The 21036-nt window shown below is 52.2% G+C and overlaps 1 protein-coding gene across 4 annotated transcripts in view; it reads right to left on the bottom strand.

Moving 5' to 3' along the window:
• The window catches only part of pcxa (pyruvate carboxylase a), an 85452-nt gene that overhangs the window by 10633 nt on the left and 53783 nt on the right, over positions 1-21036 (bottom strand). For 2 of the 4 annotated variants that reach the window (XM_072706500.1, XM_072706501.1), the window contains exons 13-21: positions 20163-20384; positions 19883-20039; positions 18731-18971; positions 18316-18565; positions 15360-15604; positions 15077-15256; positions 13464-13712; positions 13237-13377; positions 12372-12619 (exon numbers count right to left, since the gene is read on the bottom strand). In XM_072706500.1, the coding sequence (XP_072562601.1) occupies positions 12372-12619; positions 13237-13377; positions 13464-13712; positions 15077-15256; positions 15360-15604; positions 18316-18565; positions 18731-18971; positions 19883-20039; positions 20163-20384 (1933 nt within the window). Of the gene's footprint in view, positions 1-370; positions 4008-10236; positions 12620-13236; positions 13378-13463; positions 13713-15076; positions 15257-15359; positions 15605-18315; positions 18566-18730; positions 18972-19882; positions 20040-20162; positions 20385-21036 lie in introns of those variants that run through there. The other 2 variants (XM_072706502.1, XM_072706503.1) reach the window with 2 other exon arrangements.

Raw genomic sequence — 21036 nt, 5'->3', positions numbered from 1 at the left:
GAGACGGGACATATAGGAGATGGGTGTCTGGCCAATGATGAACCTGTCAGCCAGCACCAAGGACTTAACTTGACGCGAGCGCCCACAGGGAGCCAGTGAAGCGAGACCAGGAGAGATGCATCATGGGAACGCTCGGGCTGACTGAATATCAAATGCGCTGCGGCATTTTGAATCAAGTGTTACAGGGTACAGTGCTGCTGTATTGACCGGAAGATTACAGGCTCTAAACCTGAACCACCTCAGTAAAACATCTAAGATAAAAACAAAACTGGTACAATTCTCTCTTTGGATGAAATTTTCAACGAAGAAACCGCCAGAAAGGTCACACATTGCCTTTTCAAAGCAGGGATTTAAATCACAAAGTGCCTACCAGTATCCTTTCTTCTCTGACACAAGTTTATAGCCTTTGTGTTTTCTTTCTTGTTGATATTTTTGATGTTTCGCTTAAAATGTCAACCGTTCTCACCCACCCTCAGGCTTCAGTACACACTGCAGGTCACATTGTATCAGGAGTGCAAATATAAATGCAAATGAGCGTCTCACACTGTTGACACTCAGCATCGTCGTCCTGTAGGTGCATGACAGACCTCTAGGGGGCACTTGTGGGACAGCCAGTCAAGTTAACTTAGCCAGACAAAGCATCCGTAGCTATAATCCCACCCTGCAGTACTCTCACATTTGTGTATGCAAATCTGATGACTCCCATGCAATGAGTGTGTAACTTAATTTACCTGGAGGTGGTGCAGAGGCTCAATGGACAGCACTACTCCAAGGGTTTAATAGTCTAAATCTGGTCACAAGCGTTCCTGTGAGTTTTTTTCCTCCTAATCGTATGATAAATGAGACTGGTATACCATCTGCTGTGCTCTCTGCCTTGCGCTTTATTTATTCATCACATTCTTTTATTCAAAGTGACAGACGATAAAGCAGGGTTAGGCAGCCTGTGGAAGAATTGGGGGGGGGGGGGGTTAAGGGCCTTGCTCAGGGGCCGAACTGTGAAATCACGTTGGCGACCCTTGGATTTAAACCGGCGACGTGCCGATCACAGGCACAGCGTCCCAACCCGCTGAGCCACAAACCGCCCCCGACGCTCTAAGTTTCCCCAACATAGACTTATTTGCATAAGCAGTTATGCTAAACATCACGCGACAACAACGGAGCACACATCCCAGGGCGGGAATGACTGAAGACAGTACAGAAGTGTGGCTCGGTAAGATTAATGGAATGCCAGAGGAAAAACACAAATAAAACGACCAAAAAAAAACAAAGGCTGAGGGCCAGCCACCACATTTATCCAGCAGGTGGCGCCAAGCCCTTCTCAAACCCCTTGAACATGGCGTCACCGATGGCTGTGAAATTATGTGGAAGTAAATCATTCGACATATACATTAATAGATACAATAAAAGCTCCGCAATGTACAGAGCACACGCGGTCTCTTTTGTGTTCGCAATTATACAGTTTTTTCAGTTACCACCGACGTTGAGGGTTTATTAAGTCTATAAATGAAAGCCCTATGAAGCAACGAAGCACATTATTAAACGACAAATGACAGTCCACTCCTAACCCATCAAAGAATATCACTGTTATGATTTTATTATTTGCTGAATAGTTCTCCCATAAGGTATGGCACTGCGCACAAAACGAACGCTTAATTAATATAGGTATAGATTTTTTTCAACCTCTCATCCCACCCTACTCAGATAAGGAGCTCTTCATTATTTTCTCACTGTAGTGCTGAAAGAATAGAGCGAAAATATTTCATATTGTATTTCATTCCCAGACAAAAGCTGCTGAAATATTAAAGCGCGTCTGCGTCTTTTATAGCATATGTGTGCATACAACACGATATCATGAGATCGCGCTGTATGTATAGCGATGAGGCCTCTCATCTCCAGAGATGTGGGCTTGATTCAGGTTCTGTGTGTATGTGTGTGAGAATGTGGTCCAGGGAAAATCATGCCGATTGGGTGAACTCGGGGGGGGGGGTTTAAACTGCTCCTATTTTGTGATTTAGCATGTATGTGCCTTGCACTCGATCATAAGTGGTGTTCCATGTCTTCTGCATTCTGGGACGGGGGGAGACAGGGCTATCTCCGGGACGGCGAGCAGGAAACGCAGCAGAACCGACCTTACACACGTCCGCTCTTTAACCAATCAGCTGGGGCCGAGCGGTGAGGCGCGGGTGCGAGGCGCCGGAGTTAATGGGCCGGAAATGACAGTAATTAACTAAGCAAGCTTAAGTCACAGTTGGCGAGGTGGGAGGGTTAAACTGATTCGGCTGCCCCATTATCGGGGGCAGAAAACTTGGAGAAAGACTCAAGATAAAACCGAAAACGGTCCTCTTATTCCCTATAGCGCGTGCATCAGAAATTAGCTGTGTTTTATAATTAAGTTTTTGTTGTAAATATTATATTTGTCCATTACAGAGTAACCACACTGCTGGTCCAGTGAGGTGCCCTTTAAGGCGTTATGGATGACCTTAAAGATTAATTACTAGTAGTGGCATAGAAGAGTAGATAAATTTTAACGAGTTGCCATGCATAATAGATTTTGGGTAGGTCAGGAAGGCTGCATTTCTACAGGAATTTTATACTCTAGAACAAATATGTAATTTGCATCTGGGCTTAGTTTTGGATCGGTGACTTGAGGAAAAATGTACTGTTTTTTTTCTTTTTAATTAAAACACGATACATTATTTATTCTCTCAGCTGATATGTTCAACTGGGGCAATTTGCATAGCTTTCAACAATTTACAGATTAATAATTTACACGCCGGAGCATGTAGGGATTACAATGTGGGTCGAGTTCTTGCCCAGAAGGGCGGAGGACGCCACCCTTATGTTCGGATCTCAATCCAGGCTGTTAACTGCAGTTGTACCTTTGAGAGAGACACAAACCCCGCTGCCTTAATGCTATAAACGGTGCAGGGGGAGGTTTATTGGAATTTATGCTAATCGCTCGGGTTAGCATATGCTAAGCGAGCAGGTAGGGGGTGTCGTACCTGTCCGTCCGATACTTCTTCCTGTTTGATCAGCCTCGTCGCCTTTCTTAATATATTCCTCCCATAATGCTTTGCGCCCCAATCTCGTTTCTTGTTGCATGTAAAGTACCGCCAAAAGGCACCCCAACGCTCGCTTAATTCATTCGCGCTACAAAGGATCAAACGCATGATTATAATGCGGCTGCTCCAGCACAAATATTGTCATTTGTGTGTGCGTGTATGTTTTTAAGAGGTTTTCCCATAGGGTGGGAGTTTGTCCGAATGGGGATAGACTCCGCATCCACATAAATGATAGCGGAGAGCACATTTGTATCTCCCACTCTGCGTCTCAGGCTTAAAACGAGCCCTGGAAGTGTGATTAGGAATGGAGAAGGCAGTAACCCTGCCAAAAGCAGACAACGCACATAAGAAAATACAGCATCAATGCGTGGGCTTGGATTCCAGGCTAACAATTCAGCGGGGAAAACTTAGAGCTGGGTACAGGGGGATATTAATAATAGTAATGAGCGAAAGGGACTGTAAAAGGCCTAATTGAATATTTGGCTTTATGGGAGAAGCGTGGTGAGCGACCTCGGGGCATGGGGGGATGGCTTGGATCAGAGATCTCACCATCTGCTGCTCCTGAACCGGCCCGGTCACCTTCCTCCTGGTGCCACAAGCAGAGAATCGGTCCAGCGTGTCCACCGCAGTGGGCCAGGCTCACACGTGAGCGGGGAGCCAGATTACAGCCCGGCCCAGTGCTGGTCCCAGACTGACACTGAAGCCAGTCCTATTTAAATAGTCCAAAGCCTTCTCCAATCCATCGCAAGCCAAGGTCCGAATCCTAGTTGACCCAGCGTGAACCCGTCCGGCCTCCAGCCCGGTTCTCATCCAAGGGCCGTCCATGATCTAAGGAAGCTAGCAGATCCCACGGATCACGGGTCCAGAGCGGGCCGGCTCATCCCCGCGGCCAGAGTGTGAGACGAGCGGTGACAAACTGGGAAGGTGGCGGAAGCTTCCAGAAGCCTGGGAGGAGACAGAGGATGGGGGAGGGGGGACCAGATGGGATGGGATCGTGGGTAAAACAACTGACCAAAAGTGCTACTGATGACTTAGGTAAGTAACACTCAGCATCAGAGTGTTACGGCACAGTGTCTGACCTGGAATCTGTGCTACATCATAGCCGCTATCAGCTCCCGATGCACCAAAACACAATAAAGCTAAATCTGACCGCTATTACAGATTTACGCCACAACAAATTCATCATTTACTATCTCTCAGTATCACTCTGTCAGTACACCTTCGGAAATAAAGGATCCTGCATCTTAGAGTTCTAAAGGGGTGGGGCCACAGTGATACCGTCCCTAGCCAAAACCTGATTGGCCCCCAAAGTGACGGCTTCCCTGTCACTCACCGATTCTAATCATGTCATTGGCTGATAAAGTTGGCCCCTCCTACAGGAGCTACTGAAGGCGACACCCCCCTCCCCCTGTCACCCTTCCGTGTACGTGTAGCATGTTGCGGGGCCCCCTTCATCACGCGTAGGTGCTCTCTATTCACGGTAAGGCTGCGGCGTCAACCAGAGTTGATAAAAATCCGCACACTTGTGTGGAACTTAAATAAAGCACATGATTCTGTGATATCGGTGCTTATGATAGGGCAAATAGGTGGCGGTAAAGAGAGACAATATTCACAGCCTCCCCTCCTCCCCAACCACCCCCCCCCAGCGTCAGATCCATCACGGCGAGCTATAAACCTGCCACGCTCTGCTTGCCCACGGCAGTGCCCGTGCCGACAGAGACATCCATCAAGGCCCGCCAAATTCCAAGGCCGTCAGCGGTGAGGGAGGGGGGGGGGATTCAGTCAGGATACATCTGAAAACTGCTGCCTGCCATCATAAAGGGCCATGCAGAGGCTCTGATGAAACCGCACGAGCAGGATAAACAGATGACGGTGCAATAGAGGTCATTTTTTTAGTTGGGAGAAGTTTTAGTTGGGAATTCCATCATTCGCAGTGCAGCTTCCAGTTTCCTCCTCCTCAGAAACATCTTACCTTTACCTTTCTAGCCAAGAGGCATCTCAGCAGATGTCGGGGGGGGGGGGGGGGGGGGGGGGGGGGTTGTTGAGTAGCTGTTTAAGTGCCGTGTGACGGATCACCCTTAAATGCTCCTTCACCACGAGAATTACCAGATGTTTCCTCGAGGAGGCGAGCCCTTCAATGGGATTTTAGCGAAAGCGGATGATTGTAAGAACTCGAGACGAGAATCGTTTTGTGATCAAATACCATGCAGATGCAGCTATTGGAGAAACAGGGCAGGGATTACCTCTGGGCTGTTCTGGAAGGCAAGCAGACAACAAACCCACCCCCCCACCACACCCACCCACCCACACACCCACACACACCCACACACCCACACACACCCACCCACCCACACACACCCACACCCACACACACACACGCCCGGTTCTGCGTTGCATAGTAACAACAGCTGCAGAATATCCAGCTAATGGATGTTCTACGGGGGGGGGGGGGGGGGGTTACATGTACTGGGGACCAAACCCTCGCCGATTGGAGGAGTGGGGGGGCAGGCCTCAGACAGCCTCACATTGAGGGAGTGTCAGTTGCGTGGATTTCAGTGACATTTCATTAAGTCGAGGTACGGAGAGCCTACAGCAGATATCCCACCTGGGTCCAAACCCCATTTCCATTCCTGACCACAAAAGCTGTGGGGTCAATGCCTGATTACTGCGCGTTCACAGCTGACGAAGCTGGCAGTGATGCAGGGGTGGGGCTGATTGGCCCCTGGAGCTCCCCCTCACCTGTCACTCACAGATTCCAAGCATATCATTGGCTAATGATTAAGGTCGGCCTCTAGAATCGCTCCGGGATGCATGCTGGCAGATTTACTGACATGACCCCAACATCCCCTTAACAGGAGAGGCAGCCTGTTCCGAGCACACCCTGTCCGAGCCACGCGGGCCAGCCGCACTGGCGCCAGTGGGGGTGAGGGGGGGGGGGGTGGGAGACGATGACTCACAAGGCGGCGTTTTTGGATTTCCTTTGGATTATTCCGGCCTAATTGAAAGTCCTTTAGTCAGCGCTGATCCACTCTAAAGGCTCGTTAAGAGGATTCCAGGAGATGAAAGGGACTGTTGTCTGATTCGGCTGCATTGCTTCAAAACATCCGGGGTGGGGGGGGGGGGGGGGGGAATGGAGAAGATGCTCAGCCGGACTGAAAAAGAAACCGGGTAGGTTTCAGTTCCGTGGCGCTAAGGTCAAGCAGAAGCGAACGATCCACAGAGAGGCAGCTTCCCAAACATGCGTGCGGGAGGCCGATTCTAGGTTTCTAGATTATTACTTTGGAGGAAAAAAAGAAAAAAAACAACGGCAAGAATCGCAGCTCCCCGCAGCCCCATCATTAGGGACGGGAAACTGATCTGAATAATAGTTATTAGCACAAACTTCACAAACACAAACAAAGTGGCGCTAATTTACATACAAGCCTCAGCTTCCTGCATCCTTTGAGCCCCTCTCACCCATTTGTTTTGGTTTTCTATTCCATAAAAAAATGCCTCATAAATATATAATAAAATTTCGCCTCCATCTCCTTCTGAGGATGATTCCCCTCATTTATCTCCATCCACCCTGTAAGAGCCGCGTCTGTTTGTGAGTTTTCCGGCATTTTCCGCACCGTTCCCACCTGTAAGTGCCCAGACACACTCACACAGCCTCTATACCTCATACAAATTTGATGAATCTGTAATACTTTTAAAAAATAAAGATAAAAAAAATGTTTAGGTGTTCCTGGAACTTTAGACAGGAACATTTTTCAGAGATTTTTATTGTTTTTTTTGTTCTCTCCATAATTGCTAGCTCGACTCGATCCGCAGTGAAAATTAGTGAGCTGACATTTGCAGCTGCTGCAGATGGCGGACGGTGCTAACCTTCTTTCCGTGCCAGTAAGGGGCTGATGAGTGGGAATACGCTTTTGAAAGCTCAAGGGCTAAACACAAGTCCATGCATAAAAATGTCCCTGGTTACATTCAGACGGCTGCATTTCTCTGTAGCGCGGCTGGGGTTTATGGTGGCCCCCATCAACACATGCTAACTATAAAGCAGCTTATGGGACAAACCGTAGCTCAGTCTAACGGGACCGACAGTGCCTGCAGCCTCCTCCGAAACCAACGTTTCGAGGGCTTTCATTGTGGCTGTCAAATTAAAGTCACAGTTTGGATATAGAAGCATCAAAACTCGGCTTTCATTGGGTGCAGAATTATTTACATCCAAAAAGCCCAAGCTAACAAGTCGCTATCTCTCAGTACAGCCTCAGGAATGAAGGATACGATATAGGAGGCATTTTAGCAGGGCGGGGCAACATGGGCACACTCCCAAGCTAAAAGCTGATTGGTCCCCGGAGTGACATCTCCTCTGTCACTCACCGATTCTAATCATGACATTGGCTGGTAAGGTTTTGACCCTTCTCTTACGAATTACGAGCCCTCTTATGCTTCCCGTCCCTGAAGAATCCTAGAATCGCCCCTGCATTTTCGCACCTTGATTTGCAGGTTTGAGTCCACGGACGTCATCGCACTGCAGAAGCCACCTACACAGATTCAAGGGGAAATGGCTATTCGGAAACACATGCAGTGCCTGGCCTATAATCCAAATGCACCCTAAACATATAATTTTACACAATGACTGGTGTGATCCATTTAAAAAAAAAAAAAAAACAGGACTAATCGGTGAGTCATTTTGACATCCATTTGGCGTTCTCTGAACCGAAGACTGTTCCCTACGCAGACTGGTCACCTTCAAGCTGAAGGTGACAGACACACATTTGCAGTGTCTCAGTTCAGCCACTAGGGGAATTCCCTCCTGGTTGGCGCTCTCGAACTCACTTAGCCCGGAGGAAGAACGAAAAATAAAAACAACCATCGCCGTGCTACATTCTCAGACAAAAATAACAAAAAGTTAGACTAAAAGCGTCTCCCGCTGGTCCATCCTCCAGGGGGCGTCACACCAACGCCACTTCCTGTAGGTTTACCCAGATCCCTAACAGCCAGAGAGAATGATCGCGCTCTGTAGCCTAATTGTTTTCGCCTGAGAGCTTTGACGGGCCGACAGGAATGAAGTCACGTGACTCCCGAGTGCCAATCAGGTCCCTTAAAAACGCTCTCGCGGAACGGGACGCTGCGTAAGTGTCATCAGAGCGACCGACTGGCGTTTTTATGCTCCCAGTTTTGGCGCAGGTGTCTCAACTGGGCAAATTTTCTGATCCCAGGTAACACAGGACAGGATCGAGGACGACGGGAGGAACGCAGCCATCGGTGCAGGAGTTATTCGCGTGTCTGGGACGTGGCGTGACTGTAATGGCATTTGTAAACAAGGGCCTTGCTTAGCAGTCACGCTGCCAGACAGCGGCGTGAGCAGAACCATCATCACATCCCAGGGTTTACTGATGAGTGAAATTACACTGCAAGGCCACGTCGGGGGTGGGGGGGTGGAGGGGGGACGTCAACACTGGCTGTCTGAAGAACACGCTGGAAATGCGTGTGCTTAAGCGTGACTGGAGGAACGTGAGCGCGTCGATCCTAAAGCGCGACGTCGGGCATGTGGGAAGACGCCTGCAGGAAGCCAGCGAAAGAGACGCCCTGCTGGGGGGGGCTACAGAGTCACCGCGTCACTAAATCAGACCCCATCCCTCTCCCCCCCCCCCCCCACCCACCCCGAACATGCACTCAGCAGACTCGCGAAGCCTTGGCAGCAATCCAAAGCACAGCCTGGCTGATAGCTGGCAAATAGCCACTTTAGCATTGGGGGGGGGGGGGGGGGGAGGGTTGGGGAGCCGCCAACCCCCCCTGCGTTATAGCAGGTGGTAACCCCACTGACAGGTTTTTTTTTTTTAAAAAGGAAAAGCTTCATTGTTTGGGGATAAATAACTGACTGGAGGACAGTTGCATGAACTTCTGCGATGACTGCATCTTATATATAGATACGGGGGGGGGGGGGGGGGGGGGGGGGGGTTGTTAGTGGTCTGAATCAGCAAGGATGTGTATGAGAAGAGTGGAGACCTTGGTAACTCCTGATGACGCATCGGTAGCAGTGGGGGGGGGCAGGACGTGCCGACGCCCATCCCAGATCCGCGTCCTTAAATATCAAAACCCAAATACCTAGTACAGGTACATTAGGATGGAGCAAAAACATGATCTTGTCTGTTGGTCCCAGAACTGGTCTGACTGACACTGCTTTATTCCTAACCTGCTACATCTCCTGTGTGAAGAAACGCTCAGTCCTGGTCTCAGTCCCTAGCTGGTCTCTGTCGCGGTGTCTGTGGTTCTTTAGCGCAGAATTAGTCCCCCAGGTCTCAATCTGAACTTAACCATGTTATTGCACACACAGGCGAGCAGTGGACTGTTCATTCCTTTAGGAGCACCAATGCACAGCGATGCATTATAGTTCTGTCTCCCATAATGCCAGATGCTAATCCCAGAGTGCGTGTTGATACCAAGAGATCACAGCGTCTATTCTGCTTCAGATTGGGATAAACAGGGGTCAGATCACAGCCAGACCTCTTCCCATGAAACATATTCAAGCCAAATAACTTCCCGGCTGTCTTTTCGGGGGTGCTGACATTTTAAATCCCCCCCCCCCCCCCATATTGTGGTCCAGCTCACTCTCCCGTCAGGCAGCGTCACGGACGACCTACCGCCTCGCCGACCCGCTGGAGCCATCAGTAGCCAGTTGGCACGTCAAACCTGGCCTTTCCATCCCCGAAACCCGACCACGGCTACGCCGGTGTGGCGGCGCGGAGCATAGCGAGGACGACCTGCTCAGAATTACATCGGAATGAAAGCAAAAACGCCACTAAAAGCGAGGAGGCGTCACTCGAAGGGCCCAGATCGGCAGGGATGCGAAGGGCGTTAAACCTTCAGCCAAAAGGCAGGATCCAGAAACGGAATTAAGTGGCCAGTGTAGCAGATCATCGCACAGAGCACTGATTTATACCAGGAAGCGTCCAGGGCGACGGTTTCAAAGGCTGACCCTGAGCTACAAAGAGGGCGCCCCGCAAAACGCCATAACAAGCAAGAAAAATGCGGTGGGGAGGGATTATGGGCATAGAGAGAGAGACTTTGTACACACAACAAGCGGGAGACAGCCGTTTTAAAGGGTAACTCATTAATCGGTTTCACTTTGTTAACCGTCAGTTAGTATGTCAGTGAAGACCACACACACACAGAGCACTAAGCACAGGAGTAGCTTGCTCAATTCCTTTATTTTACATATTACAGTTTTAAATTCCAAAATGTCGCACATTTGAAGGAAAAAAAAAACATTAAGGTTAAATAACGGGGGGGGGGGAAATTAGAGATTCCACAATATACGATACATGTCCATATGCCAAGCTTGTTATTTTTCATTAATGACTTGCAAACGATTAGTCTATTACTTGTCAATTTGTCATGTTCCTCAGTGTGCCATTCTGAAGCTTACATTTTGGTCTGTTAACCAGAAGCCAGTTTAGAGGCTGGTATGAACACTTTGTGATGCTGTAACCATTTTGACAGCTGACTGCTGGATTTTTACAAAAAAAAAAAAAAAAAAAAAAGCATAGAAAATGTACATTTCCAGACGTGCAAACCCACCCATACAGCCAGGTCTTTGCAAGTAACTCTCCCCTGAATTAGTTCAGACATCTACAGACTTTTGTTCCAACCCTTTCACCCTTTTTTACGGAAAACATCACACCACACTGTCACTCTCTCAGGTTCACTTTCACAAGCTCTAAATCGCTACGGAAACACTCCACGTGTAAACAAAAAAAATGACGAACATCTCAGGATCTGTGAAATACATCTATAATCCAGAAGAGACACGCGGTTCGCTCCAGCGATGGGGCTTTGAAGGCTGGTGAATCCATGCTGCGCAGGGCTAGTACTGAGAGTATCAGTGCGCATATCTCAGTCCCCAGGGAGGTAGACGGAATAGCGAATGCGCATTTAACAGACACAGCCAGGAAGTGACATCACACCCCGTAAATGTGGCCATGTGCTGCAAAATGGACAGTCGCTGCCGTTTTGTTTTTTTTTGTGCCATATTTGCAGATATTTAGTCCCATTAAAGTTTAATGTAAAAGATTCTTCAGTGGTCAGAATAATGTTTAGTGCAATTATGGAAAACAAACGACTAAGGTTTCATTAACGTCCATGTAAATCACTAAGTTTTAAGACTAACTGAAGACAGACCACGTCTTCAACCGTCAGTTGTCCTGAAACAGATCAGACCATGGGTAGAACTTGTTTGGTCCAGTTCGATCCGGTTCGATTCGTCACACTTGCGCCTGAGGCGGGACCGCGGAATGTTTGATGCGCTTTACCGCAGCGCGGGATTTACACAGAGCTGATTCTTCAACAGACTGACCTCCGGTCGGCAATTGTGCTTGTAAACAGGTGTGAAAGTGGTTAGCAGCACGTGATTTTAGCTACATTTTCACGTCTGAAGGCTGACATGACAAAAAACAAACAGGAAGTACCAGTGCGTACGTGTGTGTGTGGGTAGCTGGGACGAAAGAGTGCAAAAAGTCGTAAATTTCAACTTCGGCTGGGATATATATCTCCATGCCGACAGAGACATGAAGAGCCATCACAGCCAAAGTAGTATCCAGTACTGAGGAGATTAAAATCCATTGTAACGAAAAACCGTTTTAAATTAGAATATATCTATGAATAACGTTCTATTCATTGCTGGGATTCTATTAGCATAGGGACGCTGACCACTCAATGTAGCTACGTTACGTGACAGGAAAACAGAGGTGCTTTAAAATGGCGCGTGTCTGGCCATTAGGGCGAAGCGAGGGCCTTACTGAGCTTTTAGCTGTGATTACACTCCTCGTGCCTTAATTGCGATCGATATTGCGATGCCCGAGGGATTAAACAGTGCGCGACGTGTTAAACGGCTGCACCCCCCCCCCCCCCCCCACAAAAAAAAAAAAGATGAGAATGACACACCAAAGGCAGAGGGGGACAGGGATTTAAAAAAAAAAAAACCACAAGAGAACCTCACAGCAAGCAGTCAAACTACAAAAGAGGCGAATAGCTCTGAGAACGACGTTAATGGGGAACGCAGGGGGATGACCATCGATCATCACGGAACCTGGGGCCCCGTCACCATTAGAGATGCACCTCATAGGCTAATGTGCTAATTTGCGCTAATTCTCATTAGCCAAGTCATTAGACTAAGAGCCTCTCCCATACCAATCCTGTGGAGGCCATACTGAACTCCCTGGATGCCGGGGGGGGGAGGTAAACAACAAGAAAAGGGACTTATGAGACAAGCAGAACCCCCCCCCCACCCCCCCCTTCCCGGTCACGCCCCTTCAGGCGGGACCCTACTCTGTGATCTCCAGGATGAGGTCGTCACCCTCCAGACTGCTGTCCGGCGTGACGTAGATCTTGGCCACGGTGCCGGCCAGGGGCGAGTTCACCACCGTCTCCATCTTCATGGCGCTGAGCACGCAGAGCGGCTGGCCCTTCTCCACCTTCTGGCCGGCCTTCACCCTCACCTCCACCACCTTCCCCGGCATGGGGGCGCCCACCTGGCCCCGCACATCCTTCAGGGCCTTGGGGTGGAAGTGCATCTCCTGCAGAGAGGCGGAGGTAAGGGCGGGGTGCGCGTCAGGGACTATCGCGGGGTCTGTTCGGCACCAGAGTCCATGCAGCACTGAATCATGGGTAAATATCGCAATTATGACAGTCACTCTAAACACTAAAGCTATGACGACATATGTTTGACCTCCGCTTACGCTGGAAGGTCACAAGGTCACCGAGGACGGCGACGCCCCCCTAGATGGCATGTTCCCGACGACCCGGAAAGTGTCTACACCGTAGGCAGAATACCCCCCCCAGATTAATTACCCTATACCTGCGTCGTACGTCAGCGTTTCCACTCCTTTAATGGGTTAGCATTTGTCTGGAACGCGGCGGCCCTCCTCCACCCTTTAACCCCTTCCAGGTGACGCCTATACCCCTCAGGACATTTTTAAATAATCTTCACCGCGGACGACTGATCGCTAGAGAGAACGTGGGCTGGCCGACGTCCTCCAATCGGGAGGTGCTACCTTTCAATGACACACAGCTTTGTTTTGAATTACACATTAGATAATTCAAGAACGACTAGAGTTATCTAATTGGAGGGGCACCATAAAACGGCAGATGAAGGCGCAATAAATCCGAGACCAGCAGGGGGCAATAGCGGTACCTTCATGGCCAAGGTGTCCCGGACCAGGACGGATCTGAGCTGACCGTTAAGCTCGAAGAAGACCTCCCTTTGGCCGGCCTTGTTCAGGTCTCCGAGAGCCAAGGCTTTTATATGGAGAGTCTTTCCCCTCTCCAGCTCCACCTGAGAGAGAGAGAGAAGCACATCGTTATTCGTGTCTGAATCCATGCAATTACTACCACCGGGAGTAGGGAGGCGCTGAAGGTGACCTCAAACTCCTCAGCAATCTTGGGCCCATCCAGGAAGAGGCGCGTGTTCAGACAGTCCACTGGCCCAAAGGTGTTGGTGAACTCGCGGAACTCCTGGAAGACCTTCGGGTACATGGCGGCCGACATCACGTCCTCGGGGGTGATGTCATCACTGTGCGCTGCCCGCAGCCGCTTTTCCAGGGCGTCGAAGTCCATGGGGGCAAGAGAGGCCCCGGGGCGGCCCTCCACACGGGGCAGGGACTTCAGCACCTGTGCCGGGGGGGGGGGGGGGAGGAGACAGCGTGAAGTGCGGAACCGGAGGCCGGGTCGCAGATCTAACGTGGACGACCGACCCGAAGACAGAAGGTGCGAGTGGGTGGGCGGCACGCTACAGCGGGCACGGGGGTCACATGACTGCAAGTTTGTGGGCCCGTCCTTGAGTAACAAAACGCTGAAGCGAATCAGGACAAGCACCTCGCTGCGGTCACACAGGACGGAAAGCGAATTTCCCTCCCTTTCACATTTTTCATGCAATCTGTTTCATATATCTTCCTAAATATTCTTTCTCAGGATATGTGTGTACTGTGTACTTTCTGTTTACTTCTCTGCACTGTGCGTACTTGTCTCTGCGCCCTGTTTTGTTCTGCAGTTCACATTTATTTGCCGGAACTTTATGTTCCTTTGCTGCTGTTAGCACAAGAATTTCTCCCTGGGATCAATAAAAGGTTTATCGTATTAGAGAGAAGAACACAGAGCGAACCAGCCGATTACTAACGTGTCTTAAATGTTATTGGATCTTTCGATGCTGATGTTGACACCCACGCATCCTGTTAAGGACCTTGGTGAAACAGACCGTCGGCTTGTCTTGCGCCTGACCCTCAAATCCGCGCCAAGGCTAGATAAACACAGAAAAACGCCGGGCAACCGAAGTTGAGCGTCGCGGAGTCGGAGAGCGAGCTTTGTTGCCGGATCTCCTTCATGCCGGTGTAGCTAGCAGCCATTACGGCAGCGCGGATAATTAGTGCCGGAACGGGAACAGAAGCACGACAACAAAAGGCCGACACCTCCGCCAGGCCTCAGGCTGGAGGAGGATGGCGGAGTAGAGGCAGAGCTACGGAGATGTGTTTAAATATAGATCCAGTATGAGATGATTCTCAGAAAGCTCGAGACTCAAAGCTCAGCGTTCCGGGGCGGCGGGAAGCTATGTCCAACGATCCAAATCCCCCCCCCATCTTTCCCAAGATGCGAAATTCCCACTGTAAACATCTGGAAACGCCTCTGGCAGCATCAAAGAGCGATTAGCCGACGCTGCAGTGCCGTCCGTCAGTTTAATTCCGGCTACTGCTATTAATGAGGCTAAAAGAGGGCACTGGCCAACTGCGGCACTGGCCGGCTGGACGGCTTGTTCACACGCCTCTTCACCTGTTTGCTAATGGGACGGCGTTAACATTCCCGCCGGCGCTCGCTGGAACCAGAGCACGACAGCGGGGGGGGGCGAAAAAAAAAAAGAAAAGAAGAGAATCTCTTCTCCACGCATGTTCCCTGATCACGCTGATCACCGGAACCCAACTGGGTGGCCCTACCCCGGATCACAGGGGCTCAGGGGAGCGGGACGAGGACGCCGGACGCCTCACCTTAGACCGGAAGGGCTCGGGGAAGCCCCCGTGGGGGATCCCGACGTACCCCTGCAGGAATTCCACCACAGAGAGCGGGAAGGAGAGCTCGTCGGCCCGCTCCTCCACCTCGGCGCGCGTCAGCGAGTTCTGCACCATGAACTGCGCCAGGTCGCCCACGATCTTAGACGAGGGGGTCACCTGAGGGAGAGACACACCATTAAAAAGTGGAAGGGGGGGGGGGGGGGGGGGGGGTTCGTGAAGCCTGACATATCAACGTAGCAGCCTGCCCGGCCGCCCCCACCTTGATGAGGTCGCCCAGCAGCTTGTTGGCCCCCACGTACGCCTTCTTCACCTCCTTGAACTTGTGGCCCAGCCCCATGCTGTGGGCCTGGAAGTGCAGGTTGGTGTACTGACCGCCGGGGATCTCGTTCTCGTAGACGTCGGCGTTGCCCGACTTCATGGTGGCTGTGCAGTCGAAGGCGGCGTAGAGGCCCCGCGCAGCCTCCCAGTACTCGCTGTAGTCGAAGACCTTCTCCAGGCTCACGCCTGGGGAGGAGGGGGGGGGGGGAGGGTGTTAATGGGGAATGGATAAGATGGACGGCCCAGTGTATGGAACCGTCTGCTGGCTGCCAGCGACGTCACTCTGACTAATAGTGTCGGCTAATTAGTGCCCCCCCAAAAAACAAAATGCCACCCGTTGATCACCTGCTGCACGATTAGTGCTCACGCCACCAGACAGGAACGCCCAGGTGCGCAGGGACACACACAAAACTAATTAGGGTTTAACGGCTTAACGAATTAACGGGATCCTCCTGCCTTGAGTGTTTGAATTCAGTCTCACTCAGATTCCGCAAAAGCTTAAGGATTCTTCGAGAGAAGCGGCCACACAGATGCTCCCTGGGAATACCAGGACCCCCCCCCCCCCTGTCCATTCCCTGTGCTCCTTGCAGGTTTGTGGGACGCTCCATCGAGAGACATTCTGTTGGACCGTTAAGCAGCGTCTCTGGGACAGGCAGAGCAGTGACAGGGGACATTAAGTTTACGGCATGCAAACGAGAGCAGCTCGTAAGGAAGGCCAGAATGCCGCAGGCCCGCCTCACGGACTCCTCGAAGGTTTAAAACGTTAATATTTTACGGGCGTTCGGCGGGGTTCCGGAGAGGGGGTGGGGGCTGCGTATCACCACGGTGATTACCAATGTGCCGCGTCGTTATGTAGCGATTACCGATGACAGGCCGCTTATTCAGCCCAGTTTACTTACAGGAAATAAATTCTGAGAGGAAAAGCTGTATTAGAAGCATTTTTTAAACCCAGGACCCAACCCTGCAGTTTATGACCAAGTCCACAGCTGATTGGTTACACCTCTGTCACACACACACACCTCCAAGGCCCTCTAGACAGGTCCAAGCCATTAAGCTGCCAGACAGTCCTGTCATCCACATGTCATACGTTCACAGATGTGTTCCACTGCTGTCACAGCCCACGGGTGACCCCCCCCCGCCCCCACCCGGGATTCATCAGTCAGAAGCTGCAGCATGAACGCGTTTGGCTATTGGATGCACTTTTAGGTCAGCGGAATCTTCTGCCATTTGCGGGTGGGGTTGTGCAAAGCCGACTAACTGCCTTCTGGGTACAAAGGTACAACAGTAAGTATGATGTCATGTGACAGATCCGCTGCCCGGGTTGCTGTGGAGTCGTCATGGCAGCAGACCATGTGACCCCCAGCACCGGTGTGTGTGGTTAATATGAATGATGGATTCTCCAAAACAAAAAAAAGGGATTCGGCTTCTGGTCCTGGAAGGGGAAATACCTTCTGTGCCTTTGAGAAGAGCTGGAGCAGGGTGTGGTTTAGGGAAAAGAGCTTGTGGAGAATAAGATGAGTGAGAATGAGCCGTATTTCATTGGTAAAGAGACAAACAGAGAAATAGCGGCTCAAATGGGCAAAACGGATAAATATAGAGGAGAGCGTTTAACGAGAGGGGAAGCTGTCGGGGGAGAGCGAGGAAGCAGACGGCGCATCTGCCAGGCAGGATACACTGACAGCTCGCAGACAATTCAATTAACAGCGTGGGCTCACACGGGGGCACGGCGCCACCTGGGGGTGTGGAGGTGCGAGGAGGGGGTGGGGGGCTGAGGCAGAGTGCGAGCGGGGAGGGGGGCAGACAGATGCAAACACACACACACACACACACACACGGAAACACACAGACATACAGGCAGACGGAAACTTGACATTTTCAGTTTTTTGACTGCAGTCAATTTTATAAAAATAAGTGAGTTTCCAAAAAATAAGGTCAAAATTACAGGTTATCACATTTGGTACCCAGAATATAATAGACACATGAACCCCCCCTGCCCACCCCACACACACACTCACTCCCGGCATTAATAAGGCCCCCCCTTCCTGCAGTTATGGGTCACGTGCCAGTTCTGTACCTCCATCCCCTTGGTACCGTTGGGGGGGGGCAGGCTGTGTCAGCAGGTCACATGTAAGTAGCAAGGCAAACTCACCAGCCGGGACACCCCCCCCGGGCCCGGCTGCCTGCTTGCCTGCTCCACACATTGCTGAATCCCCCCCCCACGGGCACCTCCCCGCCCGCCACACCCTCCGCCCGCACGAGCCACGTCCGGTTACCATTTACATTCGGTTGACTGTGAGCCTCCGGCACGTTTTCTATGTGGTTAAAGACGAACAGGATGAGGCAGGGGCCTGGCGTAACCATAGCAACGTGTCATCGGCCAATGAGCCGGGGCGCCGGGGGGCCGGAGCTTACGGAGCTCCGGGTCACGAGAGCGGCACCAGCACCTGGCCTGGTGATTAGCGAGCCGGACCCGTGACGGGAAGGTCGCCGCCTCCGATCCCGAGAACGGACCTCGAAGCTTCTTCGGGGGCCACGGTAAGAACCGTGCAGAGAAAACCCAGCGGACGGAGTGTTCCGGAAGCTGCTGGTGCGTTTCGGTGACCACCGAGCTGGAGGGAGCGGGCAGAGTCGGGAAGCCCCAGCGATAGCCGGGCGGATCTTTCCGGAGAAGTTGGCAGCGGCCGTACCGATAGCATCCCGCGTCGCCGCGATCGATGGGCAGAGAGCGATTAGCAGGACGCGACTCGGTTTGCTAATCAGCCCGGAGACCTGGACTCTCCTGGGATGCGAATCGTTTAGCAAATTAGCCAGAGGGAGCGATTAAACTTCTGAGTGACCGAGATAATCTACAGGGAAGACACACCATTGCAATCTCGGGGGGGGGGGGGCAGACTCACCAGTCTCTAGCTCTGTGCCACGGGTGCAGGCCACCACTGCCCCCATGCTGGGCTGCGACGTCATGCCCGCCATGGAGTCCACTGCCACGTCCACCACGTCCGCCCCCGCCTCGGCGCACGCCAGCATCGCCGCCACGCCCGCTCCCGCCGTATCGTGCGTGTGCACGTGGATGGGCACCTCCGGGAAGCGGTCGCGGAGGGCACCGACAAGCAGGCGGCTCGACGTGGGCTTCAGCAGGCCGGCCATGTCCTGGTGGGGGGGGGGGGGGGTCAGTTATTAATGCCATGATTAATACATAATCATCTGACTGACTGACAGAGCACCATGAGAACGGCAGAGGGAGGGGTCGCGGCCCGCTACGGCAGGGGGAGGGGTCGCGGCCGGCTACGGCAGATTCCTTGGCCACACCCTCACCTTAATGGCTAGAATGTGTGTCCCGGCCCGAACCAGCTCCGCAGCCAGGTCCAGGTAGTATTCCAGCGAGTACTTCTGCCGCATGGGGTCGGCGACGTCGCCCGTGTAGGAGATCGCAGCCTCCACCACCCCCCCCGCTGCCCCCGCCGCCTCCATGCCCAGGATCATGTTGGGAAGGTAGTTGAGAGAGTCGAAAACGCGGAAGATATCCATGCCGTTCTCCTTGGCCACCTCGCAGAACCTGGATTTGGTTTGTTTTTTTGGGGGCGGGGTGAGATTAAAAAAAAAAAAAGGGGGATGGGGGAGAAGAAAACAAAAATAGCAAATGGGAGAGAGCGCCAGAAATATGCCATCGCCTTGACGACGGCCGAGGTGAAGGAGCAGGTGTGTCGAGTCTCACGTGCCCCTTTTCACGTACCCGCCTCACACCCCCCCGGCCAGCTGAGCCCCCCCCCTTATGCACACCAGACCCCAGTGCCCCCTTTGCCAGCTGCTGCCTGTAACTTACCTCCGGTTTCACAGACCACATGTCAAACATGCGGCGCAGTAAAAGCGCAGTAAATCACACGCGTGCGGAAAAACGTGCAGGGCGGACAGGCCGCGGACGTCACCAACGTGCGGTTTACTCACTGAGCCACCTCGTTAATGCAAGGGCATCCCGGACCGTCCCAGATGAGGTACATGACCTTCCGTGATCAGAGCACGGTCACCTTGCACTGTCTGCGCTATGGCAGTACCGCTTCTGCTTTTCTCCAGACCCGTCTGGGACCACACACTCCGAAAAATCAGGAGTGGGGTCCAAATGTCTTCGCCACGCAGCTTCCGGACACTTACAGAAACACCTCCCCCCGACCCCCCAACAATCCCTTGCGGCTGCCGAAACATCTATAGCCAGTCCCAGACCCTCATCCGGCTTCGTGTGTTCGGAGATCCCTCCAGGGGCGTTTGCCACGAACAGTGGGCCACCCCCTGAGTTCAGAGGGGGGGGGGCAACTGGTGTCAAAATTGATACAGAAAGTCCTCAAAACCGACAATATTTGGGTTGTGTGAGACACAGCTGACAAGGTAAGGTGTTGATTGGCAAAAATGCTGCGACATCAGAGCAGAGAATCATGGGAAGGCGGTTAGGGGTGAGGTTACACGTTCACTGACTTGTAGACGGCGTTGTCGGGGTAATTGGTGTATCCCACGGCGTTGGCACCCCGCAGAAGCATCTGGAAGGGCACGTTGGGGAGGAGGGCCCGGAGCTCTTGTAATCGTCGCCAGGGACACTCGTACAGGAAGCGCATGGCCACGTCGAAGGTGGCACCTGCGGGGGGGGGGTCAGTTGTGCTGGTTGTCGGGGTATAACGTTGCACAATCTGTGCTCACGACTCTGGAACTCCAAGTAAGATCCTAAGCGACCGTCTGCCCACGCCCCCCCCATACTCACCACCCCAGTTCTCCACGCTGAACAGGTTGCTGAAGTTGTGCCCGACGAAGGGGGCGATTTTCTTGAGGTCGTGCGTGCGCACGCGCGTGGCCAGCAGCGACTGGTGCGCGTCGCGGAACGTGGTGTCCATGAGGAGGAGGCCGCGGTGGGAGCGAACTGCCCGCGCGAAACCCTCGGGGCCCTCCCGCAGCAGCACGTCCCGGAAGCCGCCCGGCGGCTCGCCTGCGAACCACAGCAGCCGGTCATTACCGAAACCCACCACTGGGGGGCGGCGATAAAAAGCTACCTCTAAAAATATGAACGTGCCGCAGGGAGACGGGGCGACGTTATCCTAGAGCGAAATCAATTAGCGGCAACTTGCGCGTCCTCTGCCTCTTATCCGCCAAGCAGAAAGGCTCGATACACTTGCCAAAGGCACCAGGGCAACATGGACAGCCTGTTACAGCTGCATTACTGTCATTAAACGCAGCTCTTAATCCGCTTAGACGCGCGAGTGACGGTGCGCGGGCATCCGTCCGCTGACTCCGCTCCGTCTCGTCCATGCCAGCAAGTAATTGGCTTTTTATCCGAGCGGCCATGAACGTCTCAAATGTGGGGCGTCAACAAAAGGGATTAAAATTGAACAGTGACATACGGAGTGTTGCAACTGGGTCTGTGAAGGTGCTGAATTTTTTTTTAATGCAAAACGTGCAAGATGAGTCAGACTGATCCCTCCTTGTATCTGCAACTAGGGCACAAACATCAGGTAGGGAACAAGGATTTGATGGACTTGACCCTACAACCTCCATGAACCTGAATCATGAACCTGTAACGCCACGGATGATGGTTCAAGCTGAGTAAAGTCTAGAAACAAGCTAGATTTTCCTCTCGGAGC

Source organism: Paramormyrops kingsleyae, chromosome 24, assembly GCF_048594095.1.
Source record: "Paramormyrops kingsleyae isolate MSU_618 chromosome 24, PKINGS_0.4, whole genome shotgun sequence".
In the NCBI taxonomy this organism is placed as follows: Eukaryota; Metazoa; Chordata; class Actinopteri; order Osteoglossiformes; family Mormyridae; genus Paramormyrops; species Paramormyrops kingsleyae.
The sequence above is the reverse complement of the archived record's forward strand: the minus strand, read 5'-3'. Positions and strand labels throughout refer to the sequence as shown.